This window comes from Pipistrellus hanaki, assembly GCF_964339955.1.
Source record: "Pipistrellus hanaki genome assembly, chromosome: 10".
NCBI classification, from domain to species: Eukaryota; Metazoa; Chordata; class Mammalia; order Chiroptera; family Vespertilionidae; genus Pipistrellus; species Pipistrellus hanaki.
Window position 1 is genome coordinate 34,202,905 of NC_140512.1, and position 18,665 is coordinate 34,221,569.

Below are 18,665 nucleotides of genomic sequence, written 5' to 3' on the forward strand. Positions count from 1 at the left end.
GTGTCTCTATTCATAAGTCTTGCTTTGTTAATTTAAGATTGATATTATTTCTTCATTGTTGTTGACTTCCCCAATGAAAACATGTGGACCAGAGTTTTCTTTTTTAAGTACATTTAACTTTAGTATACATTTCTGGGAGTTAAACCTAAAAATACATAAACTCAGAATTATATAATCTTAAGGTGGTCTTTTTCAATATTAAAGTGTGTGTGTGTGCTAGTTAACTGGTATTTTGCTCTTGCATTTTATGATTAAGGATAGAGAAGTTATCAAACCTCATTTTTCTCCTTATTTTACTTTATTCAGTCATTTTCTCCAGGTGGTATGTGTCATTAGTGTAACTAATTTCCTACTGAATATTGTTGTATTTGGAGAGATTGTTGATAAGGAAAATGTAATAATTTTCTTGCTTGTTAAGAGACAATCTTCCTCTTTCCACCTCTCTTCTTTCTCTCTCTCTCTCTCTCTTCCTCTGGTAGTACATTTAATATTTATCTTAATAGGCTCAAAAAGTAAGCCTCCTTTGAAAACTTAAGTAACTAACCAGGAAAATGATGGGGAGGGCATAGGACTGAAATTGAAAGGCTGGAATTTTAAACAAGAAGCTGTATCACCATTAGGTATGTAGGTAACTTTTCTGCGAACCAGTTATTTCATTCATAACACAAGCAATGTATGAAGTTGATTTGAAGATCCCTTTAATGTTCATATTCTATGACTTTATAATACTACTAGAAGCCTGGTGCATGGATTTGTGCACCAGTGGAGTCCCTTGGCCTGGCTCCGACATCCCCCAACAGGTCCCAGATTGCAAGAAGGCACAGGCCAGACAGAAGGACCCCACTGGTGCATGAATATGTGCACTGGCCTCTAGTACGCATATAAGATCTTTGGTTAATCTCTTTCCGAACTTCCCCTCCCTGCTTCCCTCTGAGATTCATTAGTCTGTTCCATGTGTCCATGCCTGTGGTTTCCATTCTTGCATTGAGCATCTGCCCTCTGGTGGTCAATGGATGTCATAGCTACTGGCCAGTCAGCTGGTCGCTTAGGCTTTTACATACAATATATAGATGGGATTGAAAAAGAGAAATTTGGAAATGAAAAATGGTATCGAGGTATAAAGAATTCTGCATAATTTATTGCACAAATCTTCCACCAACAATGCTGTTAATTGTATTAGTCCATAATATTTTTTTCTAATTTCAATTTCAGTTATATATTTTATAAAATCATAGCCTATCACAAATATGTGAGTTAATTATTAGACATTCATTTTTCATTTTTTACTAATTGAGATGTAGGTCTGTAAGGGATGGTTTATAGAAATTTACTTTGAAAAGTTTTTGTTTGCTTCTTAATTTTATAAAATATTTACTGAGCTTTTATTTATTTATTTTTTCAAACATACTTTATTGATTTTTTAAAGAGAGGAAGAGAGAAGGATAGAGAGTCAGAAGAATTAAAATAAAAATAAACCATATATCATATATTCAAAAAAATTGAATAAATGAAAAATGCTATACATACTCAGCTATCATGTCATCTACAAATATATTTCAGCCTATTTAAAAGATCAGTAACCCTGACCAGTTTGGCTCAGTGGATAGGGCAACTGAGCTTTTAAATAGGCTAAAATATATTTGTAGATGACATGATAGCTGAGTATGTATAGCATTTCTCATTTATTCAATTGTTTTGGATATATGATATATGGTTTCTTTTCATTTTAATTCTTAATAATTTTTTTTTAATTTTTAATTCATTGTAATCCTTTTTGTGAAAATATTTCAAGGATTAATTACATTTATCCTAAACTGAAATGAATTAAGATTATCAGTTTCTGAATTAGCTTTTTCTATTACCCTTTTTCAACAGGATTTAAAGCTAAATATAATGTACTTATACATAAAGCATGCTCCCACTTAAAAGGACTTTCCTCTAATTCTGTTTCACTTTCTAGACTGATCTCATATGTTATTAAGAAAATACAATATAAAGAATTGGTTTGACATTGTGAGATGACTTGGTAGCTGACTTTTACCATCACACATAAACAGTGCACTTATTCTCAATCACAGTATCACTTTCAGCCAGATAACCACTAAAATCACTGCACTGTGGTTTTCTGAAAATGCCATAATCCTTCAAGTGCCACATTAAACTGAGAGAAAACCATCAGTAGTGTCCGCACAGTTATGTAGAAGAATGAGCCATGAACCAAGTGAAAAGATGTTCTGGAAGAACAGTAACCTTTCCCTTGATGTGTGCATTTCCCATTACGTTTTTGACACAAAATGTTGCAAAATGATTTAATGTTGGCATTTTGTTTTGCTGACTCCTTTTTTTCATTAAAAAGAAGCCAAAGTTAGGATAGGAATGTAGGGGAAGAGTGACCAAATACTGAATTCTATTGTATGAATCTGTTTTCAAATTAAATAAATAAAATATGTTTAGGAACATGGCTTTTCCCTGTTTACATTGTATGTTAACTGATAAACAGATCTCTTAGTTCTATTTATATCTTCACAATGATGTTATTTTTCTTTAAAGTTAATTTTTTCTCCATTCTCTTTTTTTCTTCCTAGTTACCCCCTGGTTATAAATGGCATGCTAATAAATAAATAAATTTTTGTTTAGTAATTACATAGACCTCACCTACTACATGTAACTCAGTAGTGTCCTACTTTTTTACTGTCACTTTGTATGTGTAGCTGATTATTCAAGAAAATAAAGTAGGAATAAACTCAGAGGTCTAAAAGATTGACGTCTGTTAACTTTGACAGGGTACATGTCTGTGGGGAAATCAAGTCATCATGTTGTCCCACATAAAACTAGTACAAAGCCATGTACTAGCAATATTGACTGTAAACCTATGTTAAAGATAAAACTGTCCTTAATACTATATTATTTTTAAAATATATTTTTATTGATTTCAGAGAGAAAGGGAGAGGTAGAGAGAGATAGAAACATCAGTGATGAAAGAGAATCATTGATTGGCTGCCTCCTGCATGCCCCACACTGGAGATTGAGCTCGTAACCTAGGCATATGCCCTCACCATGAATTGAACCGTGACCTCCTGGTTCATAGGTTGATGCTCAACCACTGAACCATGCCAGCTGGGCTCTTTGTTTGTTTGTTTGTTTGTTTGATTTCTATTCAAAGTGAGTTTGCTAGGACAGAGTATATGTGTATTTTACACTTAATAGATAATGTTCTTTCATTTCCCAACAGACCCAAATATGTGACGATGTCATAGCACAGATTTTGACAATTCTGGTGGATAGAAATTGGCATTTTGATTATATTTTGTGACTACCTATGAGGTGGAACATTTATACATATATTGATTAGCCATCTGGATTTTCTCATCCATGTGTTGTCCTTACAAGTCCTCTGCTTCTTTGAGGGTTTTTGCTTTCTAAAAAATGAGTTTTTTTTTTTTTTATTCTATGACATTTTATTTAGTCTGGTCACTTCAGGGTAATTGATGATCAATTCTTAAGCTTTAATCTTCACAGTCATATCTTTTTAAATTCTGCACCCAGCATACTAGTAGTATTATATCTCATATATAAAACTATTCATTTTATACATTTCCTAGATTATCTTGGTCTGATGTTTGGCTCTCTTAATAAATTCCTGAAAACAATTTTTGGTAACAATGTATAATTTATTGATACAGATAAAATTGCTGTCTGTAGGCAAGTTTTTCAGTGTCATTAAGCCTGTATTTTGTTTTGTTTTTTTATACTGGCAAATAACAATAATTCAATATATAATATAGAAATATATATGTGTGTGTGTATATATGTGTATATATATGTATATGTATATATATATATATATATATATATATATATATATATATATATATATAATGACATTTCTTACTTTCTACTTCATTGCTTGACCTATAATACTTTTAAGATAAGATTAGACTTGGAATTAGATTATAAGTCCTCCTCTTGATTGTTCATTTTATTTTAAATTTTATTTATTGATGAGAGAGAGAGAATGTGTTGTTCCACTTATTTATGCATTCATTGTTTGCTTCTTGTATGTGCCCTAACCAGAGATCAAACCACAACCTTGACATATCCAGACTTTGCTCTAACCAAGTGAGCTTCCTGGCTAGGGCCAATTGCTATTTTTATCAATATAATTTTTATTTACTCTAACTTTATTTGTTAGTGGAATTGGAATTAGAAAATAGAACACAAATAAGTGACATGCCTTATTATGTATTTCAAAAGATTTATTTACTGTTAAATCTGGATTTTTCTCATTATAACCTTGCATGTTAGAAAGGTTCTTGTGATCTTTATTTCCTTGCATGTATTATTATTATCTGAAAACTAAATGATCAATTCCAGGATTTATCATTTCTCTCTAAAACAATACCTTTTCTTTTTTACCCATGTTGGTTATTATGATATTTAATTCTATCTTAAGGGTATGCTGTTATCTAACAAAAGTTTGTTTTATTATACCCTTAAGTTCTTTGGTGAAAGAGAGAAAGAAATTTAAACAAATATTAAAAAGTGTATAACACAGTTCCTTCAGCCTTTCTTTCACAGGTCCTATATTGTTTAATACATTATGGTTTTCCTTTAAATTGCAGATGAATATTCTAAAAAAATTAACCTTGAAAGAAGTATTATGAGTGAAAAGTGACAAGTTAGAGGTTGAATATTACTTCATGACTATGCATTAAGAATGTAACTGTATGATTTGACTTTAGTGTAAAATTATCCATATATATAAAATAGTATAAATTGTCATAATATATTCATGTCATTTTTAAGTACATGAAGCCAAGAACTCTGTGTTTTAGTTCACAAAGAGCAACCACTTGAGCACTGTGTGAACTGATAGATTGAACTACGGAAAAAGTAACTCTTTAAGTATGCTCCCTCTAAATAATCTCAAGTGGAGGAGGAGTTCTTCCTTGAATGAAACTGTTAGGTACTCCCTGTAATTGCTGAGTAAATCAGATGGACACAGACAGCTGCACAAGGCAGATAGGCCTACCAGAGACTAAATCAATGGGATTCAGTCCCATCCAAGTGAATTACATCAGTCAGTAACTGACTGAAACTTCCAGGTGCAAATTTCTCTTGTCAGGTTATTTATTTGTGTCAATTATTAAAGAATTGAAAAATTGCCTGATTATATCAAGGACCTTCTGTAACATGGCCTATATGTAGATCTTTTTTACAGTCCTCCACTCTACCAGCTGAGCTATCGAAGGGAGCACTGTAGATCTTTTTTAAAAGAGAAGTTGAATTTCAGGTAGAGCATTCAGCACTATGACCAAAGGTTCTTTATTCTTTTGAAGCTTTCATTTGTAAAGAAATCATAGAATCCATTTTCCCTATTTTTTCTTTTCCTTTTAAAAATCTTTTTTGTTGAGAGTATTATAGATGCTCCCCCTTGCCCCCTCCATACTCTCCTCCACCCAGTTCCTGCCCCATCCTAGGTTTTTATCACCCTACTGACTGTGTCCATAGGTAATTACTTCTCCAGAAAATAAGTTTCTGTTCTTAAGGCTTTCAACTGATTGGATAAATCCCACAAACATACTCATACCCTTCCCGTCCCCCCTTCCCTCCTCCCTCTGCGATTCCTCAGTCTTTTCCATGCTTCCATGCCTCTTATTCTGTTTTTTTCACCAGTTTATTTTGTTCATTAGATTTCTTGTTCATTTATTTTGATTTTTAGGTTCAATTGTTGATATGTATTGTTGTCATTTTTATTGTTCATATTTTTATTTCTTTTCCTCCTCCTCCTCCTCCTCTTCCTCCATCTCCTCATCTTTTCCTTTTTCTTCCTCATCTTCTGTCTTCTCCTTTCTTCTTCAATAATACCCTTCAATATTTCATATAATCCTGGTTAGGTGGTATGAGCTCCCTTATATTTTTTATTTATTTATTGTGAAACTCTTTATCTGACCATCAATTCTAAATGAGAGCTTTGCTGGGTAATCTTGCTTGAAGGTCCTTAATATCCAGCACTTTGAGTATTTTTTTGCCACTCCCTTGTGGCTTGCAAATTTTCTGTTGAGAAATCAGCTGACAGTTGTATGGGCTCTCCCTTGCAGGTAACTAAATGCTTTTCTCTTGATGCTTTTAAGATTCTCTCTTTTTCTTTAACCCTTGGCATTTTAATTATGTGTCTTGGTGTGGTCCTTTTTGGGTTCCTCTTATTTGGGACTAGGTGCCTACTGGTCTTGAAAGTCTATTTCTTTCACCAGGTAGGGGAAATTTTCTGTCATTATTTCTTTAAATAGGTATTCAATATTTTGCTCTCTCGCTCAGCTCCTTATGGACCCCTCATGATGTGAATATTGGTAAGCTTGAAGTTGTTCCAGAGACTCCTTACACTTTCTTCATATTTTTGGATTCTTTTTGCTCTTCTGATTGAATGTTTTTTGTTTCCTCATATTCCAAATAGTTGACTTGATTCTCAGAATCCTCTACTGCACTATTAAATCACTGTAAATTATTCTTTATTTCAATTAGTTCATGCTTAATTTCTGACTGGTCCTTTTTTATGTCTTTGACATTCTCACTAGGATCCTTGAGAGTCTCATGAAGATCCTTATGTAACCTTATACTTATGGTTTTGAACTCAGTATCCAGTTTGATTGCTTCAATTTCTTTCATTTGTGACCTGTTTCTTTGTCTCCGCATTTTGGCTGCTTCCCTGAGTTGATAGAGTGACTTTGTTTGCTAGGTGTCCTATGGGGCCCAGTGGCTCAGCCTCCCCAGTTTCCTGAGATGGACATTCTTGGTGCACCCCTTTGTTGGCTGTGTGCACAGTCTTATTGTAGTTAAGCCTTGGCTGTTGTTGGTATCACTGGGAGGAATTGACCTTCAGGCCAATTGGCTATGAGGATCTGCTATGTCTATTATGGGAAACTTCTGTGCTGGAGACACCCTTATGAGACAAGACTTGCTTCAGTGGGGCTTTGGTGCTCACTGATTCTGCCCCCTGAGTGTGTCCCTTATGGATCTGAGGAGTTGTAATCTGGATGGTCCCACTCTGACCTCTGGGTACCTTGGCTCTTGGATCTCCAAGGAGTTGCAAATTTAGCCTCTGCCTGACGCCATCCAGCAGGAGCTATGGAGATATCTGCAGATTCCCCTTCTTTGTTTGGGTTTTAGAGGTGCCCAGATGAGGCCCAGCTGTGAAGCAATGAAAGCTGCTATGGGGCCTTGGGTCTTCTTTTGGATGTTCTGGGTCTCACTGGCTCAGCTACAGTTTGTTAGGTAAGTTTAGAATTCAAGGACCAGGCCATTCATATGTAAAAGCCTCTGCTCTCAGCTTGGATGGGTTGGAGTCTCAGGGTAGAGCAAACAGCAATGGCTCCGTGGGGTGGGATCTCAGAGTGGAGCAAAAAGCAATGGCTTCCCGTCACCCCTGCCCTTAGAGGTCCCTGGGTCTCAGTGTCCCTAGGTATCGCTGCAAGCACCTCTGAGAGAAAGCCGCCCTCGAGTTTAGCCCGTTGCCAGACAGTCCAGTTTCTCCCCGTATGAGTCTGGGTCCCCAGAGTCTTGCCCAGAACTGGAGTTCAGAGCAGTCGGGAGCTTGTGTCTCCCTCCCAATTGAGAAAGCCAGCCACTTACTCAGTTGCCAGCCCACTCCGCACGCGAGCCTCTGTACCTCTGCATTTCTGCAGCTCCTGTGAGTCTCAGCGTGCTTTTCTCTTTCCTTCTAGTTATAGAATTTCCACTCAGTCAGCCTTCAGCCTTCCTGTGGTTCTGGATGATGTCCGTTTTGTCTTTTAGTTATAGTTTTGAAATTGTTGTGCAAGGCAGCTGTTCAGGTGTTTACCTTTGTTGCCATCTTGGTTTCTTCAAGGAAGGAGTATATTGTGAATCTTTGTACACCTGCTCAGTTTTTCTATAAATCTACAACTGTTCTAAAAAAAATAAATAACATTTATTTTTACAAAAATAAAATCAGGTAAGTGAAAACATATAATTAAAATTTTTATTTGTTATAAAATTATACTTACCCAAAATTTCTAAATTATAAAAAAGTTTAAATCCGTATAATTTTATAGCATTTTCATATATATTTTATTCATGTAATTTTAATGATCTTGTTGAAAATTTCCAAAACATATGGCCATTCTGTATTATTTGAAAACTAAAAATGTCATAATAATTTGGGAACAATTTTCCATCATAACTTTTCTTGATATCCATTTCCACTCTGTCCCATTCCTGTGGCTTCCTTGAGGTCTTTCTCAATTTTTGTTTCACTATTCTCTACCACACTGCTTCATTATTTCGTCTTGTCTTCTTTCTGTTTTTCTCACTTCTGCTTAGCCCTCTTTGGACCTTGGCGTTTGCCTTGGCAATCCTTATTTCTATTGCTAATGTATAACCACATTCTGTAGACCTAATATGTTTTAATTCCTCAGCCTCTGGGTCTTTCTCTTGCCTGATAAAAATTATCAAAATTGGAATTCCAGTCATTGTGGAAAGCCCTCTGGTATTTTCCCCAATATTTAGAGAAGGGCACATGTTCTCTACTTCTTCATTCTCCACTATTTTGAGAATTTACTGAGCAATTTAGGATAACAGAGAAGTCTTATAGCACAGAACAGTTAAAATCTAAAATCAAATGCTTTGCATAACTGTTCTTATAAATTACTTGGCCATATCTATCACCAATAATGTGACCTTTTGCCATAGATCTGGCTTTATGAAAACTGTGGTCACTTATTTAAATTAATGCCTTTAGACTTAAATTGATGCTGTAATGTACATCAATAAGAGAAGAGAGTCTAAATTAGAAAATAAATTGAGTCTTGTGATGGAAACTACTTAAACGCTATTTTTAAATAATGCTTTTCTATTAGTAACAATTGGGGAAGAGATGTTTAATTTTCAAAATATTTGTATTTATATAATGAAAATAGCCAAACTGCCACTTAATTTTTCTTATTAAAATGGTATTCTGATTAAATCTGGTTTAAAAAGGAAATGTTTACTTAATGTAATTTTTCTCTTATGATTAGTTGATTTGATAATTTTGTTAGATGTATGGAATGGTTAGCCTGTCTCACAAATTTAGTATTTAATAAGCGACATTCTTTGACTTTCAAAATCTATTGAAACATTAAATCTTTAATTAACTTTGCATGACTCATAACTTTATTTTTTTTGGAAGCTCAAATTTATTTCTACTTAAAAAATGCTCAAAAAACCTTAAAAAGGCCCAAAAACCTAGAGGTGTCCAGATTTCATTGAAGACCATCCTGAGGTGGTATCCATTGGTTTCTGTTTTGTGAGGCATCAATTTGATCCTTGCTAATGAAATACCCTGTTAATTCTCATTGGATCGTGGCCTGTGTGACTCCCAGTATCTGTCATAAATGGCCATCAGGTTATGAACTATGAGAAATGTAATACCAGAAATAATCACGAAATGCCTGCAGATTCTACTTGAATATCCTTTTTGCATTATTCTTCGCAACCAGGGCCAGTGATTATTAATTTGAGAAGCTGAGATTATGATGCATGTCACTTGCAAAGACTGGTATTGAATGCAGCTCTTTCAGAACAGAACCCAACAAACAGCCTTCAAGATAAAACGCCCTCCTTACTATTTTTCATTTTATGTGTTAACATTTCAATTTTTAAAATAAAAAAAATTAATTATTGACAAGTACTTTAAAGGAAACAGAAGCCTGAACATAGTATACATTAATTACATAGTGAAGTGTGGTATTTCTGGAGTATACAATTTTAGAGTAGTAAACATCATAATTTCAAGCACATATAGCAATGAAATATTTTTTATTTCACTCATTTATTTTTAGTAAAATTTGCTTTTGTAATTTAAAAATTATTTTTAGTTGCAGTGTGTTACTATTGCTAATTTTTAAAGAAGAGATTACTTATTATATATTCAGTTGATTGGAAAGATTGGCACAGTAGCCCCAATTCTGTTACTGGCTAGATCAGTGGTTGGCAAACTCATTAGTTAACAGAGCGGCAAACCATGGCTCATGAGCTACATGTGGCTCATGAGCCGCAGTTTGCTGATCACTGGGCTAGATGAATGACCTTGAATTAAGTTACTTCTAAAGTTATATTCTCATTTGTGAAATTCGGTCTCAACCTTATTTTTTCTAAAATTTTGTAACTTTTATAACTCAAAGAGATACCTAAACAAACACTATACAGTCCTGAAAATGTTCTCCAACTCTGTTATTCCATTATTCACCTGAGACTTGAACCATCTGCCCAGTATCCCTATTAAGCAACAAGGAAGGAGCTTCTGCCGGGGATAGAAGTAGGTAACACATTCCATCTTGAAGCCGTTCTGACAATCGGCAGTTTTTCTCTCCAAGAGAGCTGACAGTTCTCTCAATAATTTCAGGGCGTGGTGTAATACAAAACAAGCATAATCCAGCTTCTAGCATTAGAAACCAATTGCAGTAAGTCCTCAGTAATGCCATGGATAGTTTCTGCAACTTTAAATGAAAGCAAAACCAATTTTACCATGGATTAATTGATATAAATAAGATTTAAGTTCCCACACAGCCTAACAACATTATAATGAAACTATTTTGAACGAAATGTTTTTAGACGATCTGCCATGTATTCTTTTTCTTCTTTTTGTAAAATCAAAACATCCTTTTTTAGCTGTTCCTCCTGTAACAAGGTTTTGATTTTATTATTTTTGTATAGTTTTGGACATGTGAAATAAAATTAAAGATGAACAGAAATTGAAAATAAAATTGGATAAACATTTTGGAGTTGATAGATTTTTGATATCTAAGTAATAATGTATAATCTTATGTTTTTAATTATACTTAAACCTAGACATATTATTTTAAAGGCCTGATTAACTGAGAATTAAAATAAAACTAATGTATCTCCCATATTCTATTCTCTGCTAAGTGTATTACCTCATTCAGTTTTTACAGTAGTCCTGTGAAGTTTCACATCTCCATTTTGGAGATTAGGTACTAAGCATCATGAAATAGAAATTATTCCAATTATATATTGAAATTATACTATATAAATTATGTATTAGAATATAGTTTTTTCCCCTTCTATTGAATACTACTGTAGTGTTTGATAAATCTATTGTTCTTCATATTGGTTGCTAAGATTTATAGTGTGCTTACTATGGGTCAATGTGCTGGTGCCTTTTATATTTTATCTCAAATAATCTTCACAGCCACCCCATAAGATAGGTATTGATTTAAAACTTACTTGATGGGAGAGGAAAATTAGAAAAATTACTTGTCCTTTATAACACAACTAAAAATGGCAGAATTGGTCTGAATGTAGGCAGTCTTAACTGAGTAGTACCTCATGCTCTTGAAGGCATACTGCCTCACCAACTGTACTGCTTTAGCATATTTGACATTGTTGGGGGGAAAGAAGTAGATGCTTCTTACTAGCAGGCAGTTCCAATTATATAAGGTACAGACTACATGTGCATACATCAAAGAAGTCCTTTGAAATTAATTTCTTTTTTTCTGCATTAATTTGTAAGTAAGCATAGTAGGTTCATAGGGAATGAAGACAAAGCTAAAATTTGATCTCTGAAGTACAAGCCCGCAAGTCTTTTTTTCCTAAGATGGCAACAGCCCAGACAAGTCTCATTGCTTACTCTGGCTTTAAGGAGATTTGGAATATTAAGTGAAATTTTAGGATGGAAGAATACTAGTGATAGCTTTTTAATTTTTTTTTTCAAAGTTAAACATCAACTTATATTTAATTGGTGGTTAAAGCAGATTTCCTGTTACCCAATGCATGTATATTCATATTCCTATCAAAATTTAAGTACACATATATCTTTTATGTTGTCTGCTAGTCTTCATCATTTGTGCCTATAATTAAGAATTCATTGCACTTCTATAGTAAATGATGTAGTTATTTCCTCTTGCATTGTACTGACCTGATAGTGCTTAACCTATAGACAAAGCAATGCTCAGAATATATGATTCAGGATGTGCCTGAAGCTCTCACTGAAAAACTGGAGCATTGAAAAAAGTTAGCACATGTAACTATTCAACAAGGGAATTAAACTTTTCCTATCTATTTCCCTGTTATTCAGCAAGTGGATTCAACTCTATTTCTCAGATGTTGATAAGGACATTTCTCTGAACTCTCCCATTATATTCTTTTTTCCTTGTACTCTTTTGTTGGCTTTGGCGGTTTCTCAGTTCAGCATGGTAGCTCTTCTCAGTAGTGCTGTGTCTGTCTGTGACTGTGCCACTTTTCACTTTCTTTTTCTCAATGGAACTTGGAAGCATTAAACACATCTCTCTCACAGTTAAATATTGAAATGACCTTTTTCTATGATGTGTAACTACTTGCCAATTTCCCCTCATCTACACTAATATAAATATCTGAATAAAATGATAAATTTGTATGTTTACCATAGTAAGAAAAATATTCTAATCATTGAGCACTTAAAATTTCTCCTCTGAAAATAAAGGAACAAAGGTAGCAAACGGATATATGTTAATAGGGAAAAATCAGTACAAGAAACATTAGAGAAAGTCTTGAGAAATAAATGCAATTGTATGAGTTTTGAAAATCTGGCTAAAATTGGTGCATTTATGATCAACAACCAGTATTTATAGTATGGTGTATATTCTATTGTTTTTGTTGCACAGTTCTCTAAAACAGCTAGTTAGGGTTATGATTTTCACAATTATAACCAAACATTTCTGGTATAATATTTTTTTTTTTAATAGAAGTCAGTGTTGGCACAGGGAATAACAATCACTTAAAAATTTCCTCCTTGAGACTCTAGAGTTGGGTAGAATCAATCCTGTACATATTGGTTAGGTGTGCTTGTTTTCAGAACAGTTACATGCTTTCTCAAGGATTGTTAAAATGCCATATTTGATGGGGAAAAAAATAGCACACTGCTATTTTTTCAAGACATTTATTAAGCAAATACATGTTTTCTTATGTAAATACAAACCATTCATCAGATTTATTTTTGGTTTGTCTTAGTAAGATAGACTTATTCTGACAACTAAAAGTAATAATAAAGAGGAGGCAACTCAATGTTTCAAGTGAAAAATTAGTTCCATTTTAACTAGTAAGAACCCTACAGAGATCTTGGCATTTAGGTTTAGGGTATGTGTTTCTTTGGACTAGATTATATGTTATTTGAATCTACTGTGGTGTTGTTAGTATGTTTCATAAGGCATAGTGCAGAGTGCTATGATCTTTAAATGTTAATGTTCTTTTCTTATCACTTTACTGTGTAGATACCCTTCATGAGACCCAACTCTGCCACAGCTCATCCTCGGAGGCAATCCTGGAAACCTCTTTAATAAGTGTGATTTTAAAAATGTGGATAACACTCTCAATAGAGTACATAAAGTAAAGGAGAACAGCTATCTTGTCCTTCCCATAAGCTTATCACTGCAGAAAGTTACCTTTGCTTGTCAGGTTTGGATAGAATGTAATTGATTGGTTTGTTACCTGGACTGACAAGGCACTTAATTTGCCTGTGTGGAATTTTTTTTCTATTTCTTCTTCTTCTTCTCTCTTTTTTTTTTTTTTTTTTTTTGCACTAATCAGAAATATTTGATATGTGCATTGTAGAAAAATACTAGATACTGTCTTGTCAGAATTATCCTATTAAGTAATGTTTTTCCTCTTGCTTCTTTGGCAAATGATGATATACAGTATTTGGACTTACTGAAGAGCTATGGAAACCTATGGGACTTAATTGCAATGTGCTATTACTATTGTTGAACACTACCAGTAACTAACAAAAAAGACAATGCATTCCATTAGTCTGCTATTTTGCTTCATCCAACTCAATACATAATTCATATATGAAATGCTACGTTGAGAAACAACTATAGACTCTTACATTAATTATTTCTATTGATAATATTCAGGAGTGAAAGACTTGTAAAGCATATGTATTCTAGTTTTGACTCATTGTGTGAAAGTATTGATATTATTAAGATGAAATTTTTACAACTTCAAATTTGAAGCTCCTAAGTAAGAATATGTATGTGTTGATTTCTAGATATTTTAAAATAATGCCCAAATTTATTCAGTCCTTATTGACATAATACAAACTTTCTGTATTCAGTATAATTTTATTTTTTCAACCTTAAGGATGAGGTTAAGAAATAAGGAGAGATACAAAGCTTATTGACTATAGAAGTTACCAGCTGAAAGATCTTCATCAACATCTTTATCTTTCCGGAGGTTTACAGAATTAAATTTTGATCTTCAAGCTTTAATGATCGAGGTTTAAGGCAACTACAGAAATTTGTTGAATATTTCATCACTCCACCTTGAACTGATTTAGAAGAGACACTTGGTTGAAAATGAAATGCACATATACATGTATATTGTCAACTTGCTTCTTGGAATTTCTTGATCTATAAATGTGGTTTTGGACATCTTTTCAGGTATAGTGGCAAGTGAAAATAGTTTAAACTTTAGGAATAGGGTAGGCAATGTGATAGATAATCAAAAGTAAGTGTAAATATAAAGTTAATAATCTATAGTTACAGTAAGCAACCATATTATTGGATAAGATGTTTACTAATAGTAATATGTGTATAAATATATATATAAATAGAGATTAAGGATTATCAAAAGATAATTTGGAGGAAAAGTATTACTAACCTATAGCAAACAGTAAGCTTTTGTTTTAAGAATAAGAAAGGACTTATTAATTATTACTACATAAGTTTATTAATGCTGATAATTAGTAGTATTGCCTGGGCTCTAGCTGATTTTAAGAAAAATTACACATTGCCATTTTCTTAAGGGAATGTGCTACTGTGTTATATCCTGGGCCTTCTTTGATATATGGTGAGAAATTTCTAGTGATAATTTTAGATTTCCTTAGAAATCATTAAGCCTTGTGGGTTTGGTATAACCATTAATCAGAATCTCTTCCTCCTTGGTTCTAATCAGAATACTACATTATGATTCTCTGTCTTGCAGCCTTCAGTGGTAGATAGGCTAGTCCTAAGAATATTTATCACCTAGCACAAATATAAACTACATAACTAATAATTATTGGTCCTAGAAAAAGTTATTTGGAATAAGAGAATTTCTAAAGGGAATAGAAAACACTTTCTCCAGATAATCTCCTAAATGCTTTCATATTTTCACAGTATACAATTAATTTTCCCCATGATGGTCCAGTTGCTATTCAAAGGAAATATTAATATGTGCTTAATAAAATATAGACCAATTCACAGACAATGTGAGAGAAAACTGCACAATAGGTAAATGATGGCTGTTATGCAACAGGGAAAGAAAAAACACTAAAATATCAGGAAGGAAATTAAATGACTGAAATACAAGAATGACATGGTAGGATATAGTAGTGGTTCTTAGCCTTTACAGTGCACCAGGATTTCTGCCATATTTCCCTCCTTCTCCTCCTTCTCCCTGCTTTATTCCCTCCTCATGGCTCCCAGCAGTTTCTGATTCAGTGGGTTTGCAGTGAGGCCTCAAAATGAGCATTCCTATCAAGTTCCCAGGTGATGCTGCTGCTGTTGGCCAGGGACACCCCTTTGAGAACCATTTGTATATATTTTTGAAAGAATCATTGTGTTTAACATTGGTTGATTGTTTTAATATCCTTAAAAAGGCCCTTACATTTTCAAAAATATTGTTTCCATATACAGTGGTCTGCAAACTGAGGCTTGTGAGCCACGGTTTGCCCTCTGTGGTCTAATGAGTTTGCCAACCACTGCCAATAATTAGTTTCATCTATAACACATACAATATAATTTCTTCATTTTCATAAACTCAGTTAAATGTTTATTTTATTTTATACCTATTTTGAGGGAAGCAATATTTTAGATTCAGAAATGAATAAAAAAAACATGTATCTTCATCCATAATCCACTAATTCCTTTTGAAAAAAGATTTGAAATTAGGGTTATATTTGAACATGAAAACAAAATTTAGCCTTAAACTTTATCCATCTTAAATTTAGAAATGATATTTCTGTATCATTAAATATCGTTGTTAATTATATGTTTCTTGAATTTTTATCTAATTTTACATTTATGATATTAAAAGCTGATTACTGACCATAAAAATTAGAATATTCGCACCAATTATCATATTTTCATGGTTTTATATTCAACTACTTCATGAGACCACTCTTTTTTTCTTTTTCTTTTAACCTTTTATTGTTAAGACTATTACAGATGTCCCCTTTGCCACCCCCCCATCCCTTATTAATCACTTAATATTCTTTATTTGGCAAGTTACCCCTGTTTTGCTTAATTCACAGTATGGCATATTTTATGAATATTTCACCAAAATCTATTCAAGGAATTTAGAAGGACTCTCTGCAGCAGAATGAAGTATTAACATTGTTAATTTTATTTTCTAAAATAGTTTTTGATGGTTGTACAAGAGATTCAGCTTTAGTGCTGTATGGCATATGAAGGCAGAAATCTTTTTCTGTAATCCGAGTCAGCACTTTGTTAAGTTTTACATATACTAAGGATTGTGCATAAAAACATTTCTGAGATGGACATGCTTTGCAAATACATTCTTAATAAGAATGTAGACCTCTTTCTCCCAGCACTCCCCCTAAGACTTTCTGCAGGTCTGCTGATAAGATTCACTGCTGTTCAGTCACATAAGATATAATGAAATGGGATGTTCACGCTGGGCTTTGTAAATAAAATGAGATTGACCCCCAGCCATTATCTCACTTATCTGATTTACATTGTAAAATGAAGATCTACACTATTGATTAGGGCATAATTAGTTAATTATGAACAGGTAAATACAAAGTTATGTGGGGCTTGAGCACAGCAGGTTGTACTGCTGAAACATTTCCAGGGGCATGAGCAGATGGAGATCAGTTTATTAAAGAACAAAGCAGACGTGTTTCAGGTATGGAAATGTTGAATCATTCTCTCATGCTGTGAAGAGGTACTTGACCTTACTGTGTATTTTTATATAAATTCTTTGATTTCATGTTTTATTTTTTTTTGTTTCACTTTTAATCTTGTAATGTGTTGTGCAGATGTAGCTAATTGGAGCGATCTTGTTATTTAAGTGATCATTAAATATGAATTAGAGGGATTTCAGTAATTATCTATATATTTTTCCAATAATATACTTTCATGTATAAAGAATAGTTCTGTTTTTCTTACCATTCTTTCATTCATTACTGGCTGTGATAAAAGTCCATAGTGGCATTAATGAAAAAAATGTGTAAGGCCTTCACATTAGTCATATATTTGTGAAATATGCTATGAAGACATTTTCTAGTTATTTTGTTTAGAAAATGCTTATATAAGTGGTTTGCACTAAGATTGTAAAATAAAAGGAAAAAATGTCTTTATTGATATTAAATGTTACTCTAATATTGTAGAATGCAGAATTTTGTGCATGTTTGTATTATGTTAAAGGTGATTTAACTCATGGACCATAGACTTGCATCTTCTCCATCTTTTAAAATGAGTAATTGCAGTAATTGGTTAATATTCAATGAAAGAATCTTTCCCTCCTGGTTGACAGATCTGTGTAGGTGTTTAAGCTGCTAGTGAGATTTTATTTAAGTAATGTTAGTATTCAAGACCAATTCTTTTTATCTTTCTTGTATAGAATTTTTACATGAAAATGATGGAAAAGTAAAAAATCCAATCTATGAATTATCTTAGTATTTAGGGTGTTGTTTTTTAAGTGAACAGATGTAATATAATAGTATCTATGTTTAGAGTATTTTATTTTACTCCATATAGACCTGGAAGGGATCTAAATAAAATGTTTCATGACATAAAACAATAGCTTGATTATGGATCAACTTGAGCATAAAAAAAAACACATACATTCCTTTTCAAATCACATGTTGGGGATATTGCTTCTTCCTGACATTTATTTTAGCATCTGATACAAATTATATGCATAGGAAATGCACTTAATTGTTTCTATTAGTTTAAAAAGTAGTTATTTAGTGTACTCTCCCAGTGAAATTTCAGCGGGATATTAGGGGAGTTAATGAAACCTTTTGGAACATTGCTTTTTAGCCTGTTTCTTGGACACAGGAGGAAATAAATCAGTTGACTCTCTTTGAATTGCATGTATATTCTCAGCAATCAGATAAACATGATCGATTGCTTGTTATATGGATCATAGGACATATGAATATAAATCATTTTCTTCCTCTTCTTTGTCTAGGGTGCTATACTTAACCATGTGCTAAGTAAGTATTTTAAATACATATAGAAATATGTTTATTTGCTCACTGCATTTTGTTAAATCAGTGTGTAAAAGGCCATATATATAGCTGCTTTATTATCTGGATCCATTATTAATCTGCTGCCAAGGAAATTGTATTTAATAAGAATTTAATTAAACAATCAGTTTTTCTTTTATAAATGGGATTCATTTAATCTCATTTAAAATTGTAATTTTAGAGTGCCCTATAGTGTTAATGTGTACATTATTTATTAGATGTTTAAAGGTTACTTCTTTAAGCATCTAGTTTGCATTTTATTAAAAACTTCATAGTATTTCTTTACTGTCTCGTTTTATATTCTCTTTGAATATTTTAAGACATTTCCTTCCTATTTAACATATGTGCTATTGGTATAATAGTCTGTTTTTATTACATAGACATTTGCATTATTTAATAAAGTATATTATTATATTACTAT

At 32.9% G+C, this 18,665-nt stretch overlaps 1 protein-coding gene across 6 annotated transcripts in view; it reads left to right on the forward strand.

Moving 5' to 3' along the window:
• The window catches only part of PHF14 (PHD finger protein 14), a 145,793-nt gene that overhangs the window by 70,193 nt on the left and 56,935 nt on the right, over positions 1-18,665 (forward strand). The window contains exon 17 of one of the 6 annotated variants that reach the window (XM_084897097.1): positions 18,187-18,437. The exons of 4 other annotated variants lie outside the window; for them this stretch is intronic. In XM_084897097.1, coding sequence (XP_084753223.1) covers positions 18,187-18,211 — 25 coding nt within the window. In that variant the 3' untranslated portion in view covers positions 18,212-18,437. Of the gene's footprint in view, positions 1-13,262; positions 13,510-18,186; positions 18,438-18,665 lie in introns of those variants that run through there. One more of the 6 variants, XM_084897098.1, reaches the window with a different exon arrangement.